At 43.3% G+C, this 12,239-nt stretch overlaps 1 protein-coding gene across 1 annotated transcript in view; it reads right to left on the reverse strand.

The window, feature by feature from the left end:
- Nucleotides 1-12,239, reverse strand: part of LOC138853679 (leukocyte elastase inhibitor-like) — a 32,882-nt gene that overhangs the window by 1,557 nt on the left and 19,086 nt on the right. The window contains exon 5 of the mRNA XM_070091738.1: nt 5,919-6,220. Coding sequence (XP_069947839.1) covers nt 5,919-6,220 — 302 coding nt within the window. The remainder of the gene's footprint in view (nt 1-5,918; nt 6,221-12,239) is intronic.

Consider the following 12,239-nt stretch of genomic DNA (forward strand, 5'->3'; position numbering starts at 1 on the left):
GCAAAACTTGAAAAATATATAACGTCTTGTATACTAACATGTTTTTGTAACACTCGCCTCATCAACGAAGGAGTGAATGTGCCTGGATACCAGTGAAGAATTCTTTATCCAAGAAATTGGCTCTACCCTTCCATTTCGTGGATCAACCCTGACTGCCACCCATTCCATAGGGACTATATGACTCTTAATGATTTAGCGCTTCCCTATGATTTTTGCATTCACTCAAAATGGCAGTCATTGTTTTATGTATATAATGCTACTCTAAATATAATGATTTTAGACACGGATCTGCACAGTTATGGACGATTTTGTTATCCAGACAGTAGAGTTGATAATCCACAGTAGAAGAGATCAACAACCAGAGTAATAAATATGAAGCCAGAAAAATATTGTGATATGATGCTGTAAGTATTCAAGGCTAAGTTCCTGATGTCGCTGAAGAGCTTTTGATTAAAGGAATTGGAGCTATCCTTTCCTTCCTTGGATCAAATCTGATTACCTCATGTTTCCCACTCACTGTATTACCCCACTCTGAGTATAATAATAATAACACAGTAGGCTTTTATATTACACGGTTTTATTTGGCATGTTTTCGTTAATGCACTATTGAAAAATTGCAGCACAGTATTATGCAACACTTCGTAAAATTAACTTAACACGGTTCGGTTTGCGGGAGGGAAAAACTGAGAGCGTCGCCAGCGGGATACTTCCCCAACACAGTTAGGAGATAGCAGTGTTTATGTTTGTGAATTGAGTTTAGATCTTTTAATTGCCATATCTTGTATCTGCAAAGCAATCATGGCACCCAGTAGGCATAAAAGTGTTACTGAAAGTGGCAAGGAAAGGTTTAAGTGTTTAAGTCTAGGAGTTACGAAGAAAATCGAGAGATTAGACAAGCTTAAGAGTGGCTCACGTGTGGTGGATATAGTGAGGGCCTATGGCCTTAATAAAGCATCAGTTTGTACAATTAAAAAGAACGAGGTGAATATATGAGCTTGTGTAATGAATAACCCAGGATGTCATCTCATGAAAAGAATGACACGTACATCACAACAAGCAAATAAAACTGGAAACTTGTTGCTTGAGTGGATCGACAGAGGGTGACAGAAAAAATATTTATTGACTGGTTTAAGCATCACTTTATTCCTGAAGTCAAGTTTTACCTGTACAGCAAAAACCTTGCATTCAAGGCTCTCTTCATTCTTGATAATTCCCGTGCTCATCCACAAGCTTTGTTGGATGTGACCCCACATGTAAAAGCTGTATTTTTACCTCCAAATACAACATCTTTAATACAACCACTAGATTGGGGAGTTATTAAGTCATTCAAGTGTAACTACACGAGAAAAGCTATGAAAAAACTAGTTGCATCAATGGACTCCAACCTGCCAGTAACAATTTAGCATTACAGATGGCATAAGCTATGCTAGAAGTGCATGGAATGAAGCACCCCAATCAACATTAAATGCAGGTTGGGGAAAGTTATGGCCTTCTGAAGTTAATTCTTTCACTGGTTTTCCCTTGCTTGAGAGTCAGGTTCAGAAAATTGTTCAGAAGGCAAGGAGATTACCAGTTGATAGTTTTGAAGATATGAATGAGCTCTTAGAAGATGATGATGATGAAGACAGGATTCCAGAGGAAATTTTGGCAAGGGAGCCACATAAGAGACGATGAAGAACCTGAAGAAAAACAGCTAACATTGCATCAGTTACGTGAGCAGTTCCATGTTAAATAAAAAAAATCACAATACTGTGACTGGAACGATACACAAATAGCCCGCACATAGCAGACTTTTTTCCCTGAAGATGACCCTGAAAAATCTAGAAGCAATGCTTTGGAAAGGGGTCTAGACCAGCTGATGATGCCTTACTATCAGCTGTATAATGTACTGCAGGGGAAAGGAATCCAGAGATCCATTACAAAATTTATGCACACTCCAATACCAGAACCTCTACCATCCAATAATGCCGACAACCAACAACCATCCACCTCAGCCCAGTATGGCCAGACCAGGCATCTCCCCTCTCTTCACAATCATCCACAAACACCAGTACCTACAATTTAAGGTAAATACTATTATTTCTGTTGCCTTTGTAGCCTTAAGCAGTAAAAACATAATATATCACGAAAATGAATTACAATTACATATTCACTTTTACTTTTGTAAGATCTCTTGGTCTAAAAAAAAGTTGTTTAGCTTTTGGGGAGGGGGCTCCCAGGAACGTAACCCTATTTTTCCCATAAGTTCTCCAGTTTATCTAATACAGTTTTACCTAACACGACGTTTTGAGGAACGTAACTACAGTATAATATAACGGTCTACTGTAATAATAATAATTATTATAATTATTATTATTAGAAGAAGAAAAATGTAGCAGATAACGTTGGTGATGTGTATAGGCAAATTAACAAAAAAAAATGATGTGGCTGATGTAATAGGATAAAAAAATCTGGACACTTTTTCAAAGAATTATGGAGAAAAGAGACGTGACTGTTGTTTACATGATATAGTATTTCTCACTGCTGCAATGAGAAATACACGAGTATTTTGTAGCTCTTATTGAAGGGTCATTAATTTATTTTCAATTTTTATACACTTTCCATAAATATTCAGACGTTTTCATTCTCATAGTTAAACTCGAACCTTGTAAACAGTAGATAAACCTGAATTGTGTTCCAGGGGTCAACGCCCCCGTGGCGCGGTCCATGACCAGGTATTGCTCAAGTTACTTCAGTTTGAAGGAACCAAACGTTGCTTTGCAGGTAACAGTTCAGACATGACACCAGTTACAGGACAAGTTTTTGTTGGGACAACTTTTATCTCTGTGTAGAACTAAACATTGTAATAATATAAGCTTGTTCTGCAGCCTGTAGCTTTCCTTCACTCAGTTGGAAGGATGAGACTGTAATGTAAATAAATACAACAGCTCACGTCCAGTCGAAATAAACCTCAATTTCCAACCCTCGAAGAGACCACAAGCAGCCCATTCTATGTACAATAACTCACGTCAAGCTAGTTACATAAGAACATAAGAAAGAAGGAACACTGCAACAGGCCTACTGACCCATGCAGAGCAGGTCCATGTCCCCCCCGGATTAGACCAGTGACCCACCCCCTCCGCATTATCCCAATGGCATACCCAGTCTGGTCATCTCCACTCAAGGATGGAGCACTGCACAAGACCCAGCAGCACAAGCTAGTCAGGTCCACCTCTTCAAGGGGGGGCTCCTTGGCGTGGTGAAGAGGCTCTTGGTCTGAGGAATTAGACCTGTTGGTCTCCTTCCTCAGACCGAACCTAATTACCCTTATCCCATCCTCCCTTTTTCTTTTCCTCCTCCTACTCCCCATCCCTCCCTATTACCCTTCCTCTTTTTTTTTCACAGGCACGCTAGTTCCTGGGTAGGGGAAAGGGTACTGGGGTCCATCCCATTCCATTGAGGTCCTTGGCGGTGGTGTAGTTTGCCATGGAATCTGGATCACCTGGGGATGTCCTAATTCCTCTCCAGTCTCCCGGGGAGTGGCTTTGGGTATCTTTCGGGTGACGGGTGTATCTCTGGAGGCTGCCTTTCGGATTCTGGGGGTGGTGGCCAAAGGAGGTATGCTTTGTGGTGGATATCCGGCCACCCTCTCTTTTGTCCACCGAGGTAGCTCGGCAGATGTGAGGTTGCTATCCCAGATTGCTGGTTTACTGGCATGATGGGTAGGGTATGGCACGGGTTCCATGCTGAATCTGCACTACTTGCATTGCTGAGGTCCTCTTGGGCACGGAGGGAGATTTCTGGCCCTCTCACTTCTCCCAGGAATTATCCCTCCCCAGTCCCCCCTTTTTTTATTCCTTTTTTTTATTTTTATTTTTTATTTTTGTTTTCTTAAAAACAAAAAGAAAGAAGTAACCTAACCATGGAAGCCCTAGTCCATGAACCTGCTACCCCCAGGCCCCTTCTTGATACTGCACCCCGTTCTGACCCCACCTCGTCTTTGGGCCACTCTTCGGACACTCCTAATGCCTCTGTACCTCTTGCCGGTGCTGTTTCCTCACCCGCTTCAGGTACTGAGGTCTCGACTGACTCCTTAAATTATCTGACCTCCGCTCTCCTTTGACTATGCTTCCGGCCTTTCCCTCTACGGTGCGGCAGTTTTCGAATCGCCGGCCCGTTCCACGTCGGACCAACTCTGGTCCCACGCCTAAACGCCAATGACAATTACCTGCTGATGATACTTCTCCACCTTCTCGTTCTTCTCAGAAAAGATCGACACGTCCTGCACTCCCTTTCCACACTCAGTTTCAGAATGCACAATGGACTAAATTCTTCACTTTATGACCGACTTCCTCTATTGCCTATCTTTCCGACCATAGTATTGGCAAGGCACTCCTACGCCATGTTGATAAAGATATTTCTTTTCATGTTGTTAGGTAAGACACAAATGCAAGAGTTAGGTATCTTTATTTCGAAACGTTTCGCCTATACAGTAGGCTTCTTCAGTCGAGTACAGAAAAGTTGATAGAAGCAGAAGAGACTTGAAGACGATGCAATCAGTCCATCACCCTTGAAGTTTTGAGGTGGTCAGTCCCTCAGTCTGGAGAAGAGTATTGTTCCATAGTCTGAAACAATAGGGAGTAGAAGTGACAGGATGGAGCCTTATATACCGCCAGGAGGTGAGAAGTAGGCCACTAGTAGAGGTAAGAATGTAGTCGTTGGGAGATCATGTCCCTCTCAAATCCAGCCATTCTCACTAGTAGAAGTTGTACAAGTTGATTTCAGTTCTGTACCAAGATACCATTGTGTTGCAGTGTCTGACAGAGTGAACACTGAAATGGTATAAAATACCGACAGGTTGTTTGGTAAGACACATATGCAACGGTTAGGTACCTAACTGTTGCATATGTGTCTTACCAAACAACCTGTGGGTATTTTATACCATTTCAATGTTCATTCATGTTATGCAGATGATGGAGCCCTGAACATGTTATGCACCTTTTCAGCAGTGGAGTAATCACATCTGGACTCTTTGTAAGCCAGTGCTGCACTGGGTTTTGGAGCTGGAGCAGCGTGAGTCTTCTACTCGGAAATGACCCTGATGTAACTTGAATCCTGTATTCCTTCTGAGTTACCAAGGCCATCCGGAAGAATTTGTTTTATTAGCTCGCCCGATACTATGGAGAGGATAAGAATGCTCGTATGGTAGTCTAGGAGGATTTAGATGCTTCCAGACCACCAAGCCTGATTGGAAGAAAAGCTTGCAGCCACTGCCCATCCTCAAGCAAAATATTCAGTACACTCTAGCATGATCTTCAAGAGGGAATCATATTTCTCGAATTTTGGACTGTTGAAGGCAGGGGAGCATCTCAAGAAGTAAGTGAATTTTTGGAGGGATAGTCATCTGGTGAGTAAGTAGAAGGCATCATTTGTATATGTGTCCTATATCCTGCTTTCCATCAACCTAAGGTCTGAGTTTTTTTTTTTTTTTTTTTATGAATCAGATCAGTAGCACTGGACACGAGAGGAGCACCAACGAAAGTGCAATTGGCTGGATCGATAGTTCGTGTTGTTGGAAAAGCAGTAATATCCTCAATGATCTGTCAAATGGTAGAAACTATTTTACATTTGGCGGGGTTTAAAAATAGGCCCAGGCTCTCTTTAATTTGTTTTATTTTCCTGATGTCCTCTAGTCTGACTGGTGTATCTCTGCCTTAGAATGGATTGCATGTGTAGGATATATTCAGGAACAATGTTACTTTTATCCATATTCTTAATGTGTGAAATGCTGAAGTAATGACCAATATGTAGTCGAGAAACTACAAATCTGTCAAAGTGATGTTGAACAAAAAGCAGAGCTTTTAAGATATTCGTATGGTGTAAAATCTATATAAATCATCTCCGTCATTTGTTATGATCTGGTATACTCCATTCTTCACATTGCGGTGCCGTTTGGATCCCTGAAAATTCCCATGAAAAGAATGTTGTTGGTAACTTTGTCAGTAATGACGAAAGCAAAGGGGTGATCACAAGTAAAGACACGAGGGGGTGGTGGTCGTCCGAATACCGATGTTACTTCCAAAATTAGCGCCGTAGCTGCTGCTGCTTCTGTGCCCTCTTCAGTAACCTCCACCACAGCCTTGTGGATCCCTTTCGACACAAACAATCGTCCAGCAGGATCAAAGTTTGAAAGGTCAGAAGCGCTCGTGAACAGGTCCTTAATCCCCAGACGATGAAGAGTCTGGAGAAGAGAGAAGATCATTGCAACAGAGAACAGATTCATGTTTCCCAGAAAATTGAATTTCTCTGCCAGCAAAGTAGACTAAGATTTCTATAAAAGTGAAAGTAAACAGAATTTTAACTGAGACATAACGTAATGCGTCAGTTGTTTATACAAGACTGCAGAGTTAGGTCCTTAACATAACATCCTTTTTTTTTAGATCATCGAGAATGTTAATTAACGCCTTGTACGTAATACTGCCTTCTCAAGCTTAAACAAATTGCATTGGAACAGAAACGTTAAACGTTCCAAAGGATTCTACTATGCCCCGCGGTACCAGAAATGACTTTCCTTTGCAAGTTATTTTATTAGAGTCGAATTATTATTTGCAATTACATATTTTTCTTGCATGTAACTTAACCTAGAATAAGAAATATATTTTATATACGTTTATATCATGCAAAAATTAATGAATTATTCGTACAACACATGATAATTCTCTGCCTATATAAAGTACAAATTATATACAGTACTGAATTTTTCAGTCATGTCCTACATTTGATATCACCTTCACCACATGTCTTACACCTCCTCACATGTTTCACCATCACATTTTTTGCACCACTACATATGTTACACCATCATACATGTTTCACCATACTTGTTACACCACATATGGTACACCATCACATATATTATACCACCACATATACTGAATTAATTTATTAGCAGAATGAGAAAAAAGTGTAATATGTCTGGTATATGGGAATGACATGACGAAAGGGATAGATTCAGAAGTGTCCCTGTTTACAGATGATGTAAAGCTAATGCGGGGAATTCAAACGAATGAGGATCAAGTAGGACTACAAAAGGGTGTGAACAGGCTGAAACATTGGGGAAAGTCAGAGAAGACCGCAAAAAGAGTACAGGCTAGAGGGCCAAAGACTGCAAACTTTACTCAACCAAAAAGATCTTGGGATGAGTATAATATCGAAAGCATCTCCTGAGGCTCACATCAACCAAATAACTGGTGCAGCATATGGGCGCCTGGCAAACCTAAGAATAACGTTTTGACATCTAAGTAAGGAGTCATTCAAGACACTGTGCACTATGTATGTCAGGCCCATAATGGAGTATGCAGCACCAGTATGGAACCCACACCAAGGTGTGCAACAAGATTAGTCTCGGAGCTAAGGGGTATGTACTACGAGCAGAGGTTAAGGGCAATGAACCTAACGACACAGGAGGACAGGAGGGATAGGGAGGGTATGATAATTCCATATAAAATGCTGAGAGGTATTAACAAGGTGGATAGGGACAGAATGTTTCAGAGAAGGGTCAGAGCAACAATGCGTCACAACTGAATACTGAAGACTCAGATGAGTCACAGGGATATTAGGAAGTGTTTCTTGAGTCACAGAGTTCTCAGGAAATGGAACAATCTGGAGAGTGATGTAGAGGAGGCAGGATCCATACAAAGCTTTAAGAAGAGGTTTAATAAAGTTCACGGAGAAAGGAGAGTGCGTCTAGTAGCGACTAGTGAAGAGGCGTGATCATGCGCTATTAATCGACCCCGGCAACTGCAAATAGGTGAGCACATACACACACAAACACACCCACAAACACACACAAATACACACAAATACACAACCACAATTAGGCGAGCGCACGCGCACACGCACACACACACCACACACCACACACACACACACACACACACACACACACACACACACACACACACACACACACACACACACACACACACACACACACACACACACACACACACACACACACACACACACACACACACACACACACACACACACACACACACACATAGCAGTGCAAAAGGACAGAGGAAGAGTGGAAGAGAAAACTGGGAGAGCTTTCTACAAAAATGGAGGCAGAGCTTTCTGTGAAATTGGAAAAGAGGTTAGAGGAGGTGAAGAAAAATTGGGAGTCCCAAGTCGAAACTGCAGTAGCTAGGATAAGGGACCTAGAAGAGGAGGCAAACAGGCTGAAGCGAGTTACAGGGGTATTAACCAGAGAAGACACAGCATATGAAGCTGGGAGGTCCAATGGGAAGGAAGGAGGTATAAATAATAAAAAAAGGCACAATACCGTGACTGGAACGATACACAAATAACCCGCACATAAAAGAGAGAAGCTTACGACGACGTTTCGGTCAGACTTGGACCATTTACAAAGTCACACTAACCAGAAGTAGAGCAGGACGGCTATATATAGGCAGGAAGAGGTGGTGGTAGTAGTAGTAGTAGTAGTAGTAGTAGTACAAGAATGGTATATAATACCGACAAGATGAAATTAAGACACATGCACAACACCCGGGCATCCCTATCGTAGACGTTTCGCCATCAAGCCAGCCACTGGATGGGGAAACGTCCACAACAGACACACCCAGACGCTGCACTAACACTCTTCGCACTAATCTCATTCATACCTCTCCTCCCTCTACAGATGTTCCTGGTGTCTACTCTATTTCTTGTTCCTCCTGTCCTCTTCAATACTTCGGAGAAACTGGTCGAACTCTTTCTGACAGACTTAGGGAGCACAAAAATAGTTTTAGGCTTGCCGACACTAACAATGCTCTTTTCTGTCACGTCAGAGATCATAGCCATCCTATTGACTGGTCTTCTGCTAAAACTGTCTTCCCTACTTCCAACTCGAACAGTCGCCATCTAGTTGAATCCTCTCTAATACACAACTTTCCTTGTATGAATCTTAGCCCTGGCTTCGTCTCTGTAGATGCCTTCCTCTCCCACTACATTGTAAAATGCTCCAAACTTCAGAACACCAGTGACTTAACCTGACTCCTCATTTTTCCTTTTCTTTTTCTTCTTCTCCCTCTTCTGCTTTCCTCTTTCCTTTTTCTCCTCTGGGTTGTCTTTCTCACTTCTGTCTCGTGTTTCTGTTCCTTCATTTATTTCACCACTTCCCCTTTCACGCACCTCTGTGCGCTTGCTCTCCCTCTGTGGGCACCTAGCTCTCTTGCAGTGCTCCCCTTCCTTTGTTTTTGACTGGCTCGTCCTCCTTATTCCCCACTTCTACCACTACTACTCCCTCTTCTACTTCTACTACTACTACTACTACTACTACTACTGATGAAATTAAGACACATGTGCGGCGTCTGGGTGTCTTTGTTGTGGACGTTTCGCCATCAAGTGGCTGGCTTGATGGCGAAACGTCTACGATAGGGATGCCCGGGTGTTGCGCATGTGTCTTCATTTCATCTTGTCGGTATTATATACCATTCATGTACTACTACTAGTGCTACTACCACCACCTCTTCCTGCCTATATATAGCCGTCCTGCTCCACTTCTGGTTAGTGTGACTTTGTAAATGGTCCAAGTCGGACCGAACAGTGCTTATTCATGGGCTTCAGGAGAGCGAGGGAAGGACACACATTGAAAGATGGCAGGCAGAAAGAAAGGAGATTGAGAACATCATCACAAATTAGGTGAAGAGGACATGTCTGAGATTGTAAATTTTCAGAGAATAGGGGGGTGTTTGAGGGGGAGAAGACGACCGATCAAGCTGATTTTCAGGACAGAAACAAAGCGGAAAAGGATCCTCCAAGAGAAACCACGGTTGAAGGCCTCGGCAGAATACAAGAGGGTGTTCCTAGACCAAGACAGAACACAAACAGGATGACAGTAGCTGATTGAGAACACAAAAGTGAAAGGAGCTGGGAGGAGAGACAAAAACAGAGTCAGCAGAGGACAACCAGAGCAGGGCAGAGCAACAAGAGCAAGCACACACAGAATTATCCCCAGAACCCCACAGCGAGTCATGCTATCCCAACACAAACCACAATCCACACCCACAGCTCCCACCCAAAACTCACCTATAGAATCCCACAGTACACTGCCAGGTCCCCCACCCTCACAGACCCCCAAAACACAGTATTGGAGAGGAAACTGAAGGTATGGTGCACCAACGTTGATGGAATAACAAATAAGTGGGAGGAATGGCACGAAAGAGTCAAATAGGCATCACTGGACGTCATAGCTCTCACAGAAACCAAGCTCACAGGTATGATAACAGATGCCATCTTTCCAACGGGATATCAGATCCTGAGGAAAGACAGAGGGAACAGACGGGGTGGAGGAGTGGCACTGCTGATCAAAAACTGATGGGATTTTGATGAGCTGGAGAGAGGAGACAGAGGAGAAGCAAGAGATTACATAGTAGGAATGCTTCAGTCTGGAGGTCCCAAGGTGGTAATTGCAGTGATGTATAACCCACCACAGAACAGCAGGAGGCCAAGGCAAGAGTATGATGAGAGTAATAGAGCGATGGTTGACACACTGGCTGAAGTGGCAAGAAGGGCTCATGCGAGCAGGGCAAAGCTACTGATCATGGGTGACTTCAACCACAAGGAAATCGATTGGGAGAACTTGGAGCCACATGGGGGCCAAGAAACGTGGAGGGCTAAGATGATGGAGGTGGTACTGGAAAACTTCATGTACCAACACGTAAGGGACACTACCAGAGAGAGAGGAGAGGATGAACCAGCGAGACTGGACCTAGTATTCACCTTGAGTAGTGCAGATATTGAAGACATCACATATGAAAAACCCCTTGGGGCCAGTGATCATGTGGTTTTAAAATTCGAATACACAGTAGAGTTGCAAGTGGAGAAGGAAGCAGGAAGAGCCGGACGAATGAAGCCAAACTTCAAGGAAGGGGACTACGCGGGAATGAAGAACTTCCTTAACGGGGTTCAGTGGGACAGAGAACTGGCAGGGAAGTCAGTAAACGAGATGATGGAATATGTGACAACAATATGCAAGGAAGCTGAGGAGAGGTTTGTACCCAAGGGTAACAGGAATAATGAAAAAGCCAGGATGAGCCCATGGTTCACCCAAAGGTGCAGGGAGGCCAAAACCAAGTGTGCTAGGGAATGGAAGAAGTATAGAAGGCAAAGGACCCAGGAGAATAAGGAGAGCAGTCGTAGAGCCAGAAATGAATATGCACAGGTAAGAAGGGAGGCCCAACGACAATATGAAAATGACATAGCAGCGAAAGCCAAATCTGACCCGAAGCTGTTGTACAGCCACATCAGGAGGAAAACAACAGTCAAGGACCAGGTAATCAGGCTAAGGAAGGAAGGAGGAGAGATCACAAGAAACGACCGCGAAGTATGTGAGGAACTCAACATGAGATTCAAAGAAGTGTTCACAGAGGAGACAGAAGGGACTCCAGAAAGACGGAGAGGTGGGGTACACCACCAAGTGTTGGACACAATACATACAACCGAGGAAGAAGTGAAGAGGCTGCTGAGTGAGCTAGATACCTCAAAGGCGATGGGGCCGGATAACATCTCTCCATGGGTCCTGAGAGAGGGAGCAGAGGCACTGTGTACCCCTAACAACAATATTCAACACATCTATCGAAAAGGGAAATTACCTGAGGTATGGAAGACAGCAAATGGGGTCCCAATTTTTAAAAAAAAAGGAGAAAAGAAAACAGACAAGAAGCACTAAACTACAGACCAGTGTCACTGACATGTATAGTATGCAAAGTCATGGAGAAGATTATCAGAAGAGTGGTGGAACACCTAGAAAGGAATGAGCTTATCAACAACAGCCAACACGGTTTTAGGGACTGGAAATCCTGTCACAAACCTACTGGAGTTCTATGACAGGGTGACAGCAGTAAAACGAGAGAGAGAGAGAGAGAGAGAGAGGGATGGGTAGATTGCATTTTCATGGACTGTAAAAAGACGTTTGACACAGTTCCACACAAGAGATTAGTGCAAAAACTGGAGGACCAGGCAGTGATATCTGGGAAGGCATTACAATGGATAAGGGAATACCTGTCAGGAAGACAGCAGCGAGTCATGGTATGTGGCGAGGTGTCAGAGTGGGCGCAAGTGATGAGTGGGTTTCCACTGGGGTCAGTCCTAGGACCAGTGCTGTTTCTGGTATTTGTGTACGACATGACGGAAGGAATAGACTCCGAAGTGTCCCTGTTTGCAGATGATGTGAAGTTGATGAGAAGAATTCAATC

This window comes from Cherax quadricarinatus, chromosome 37 (assembly GCF_038502225.1).
Source record: "Cherax quadricarinatus isolate ZL_2023a chromosome 37, ASM3850222v1, whole genome shotgun sequence".
Classification (NCBI taxonomy): Eukaryota; Metazoa; Arthropoda; class Malacostraca; order Decapoda; family Parastacidae; genus Cherax; species Cherax quadricarinatus.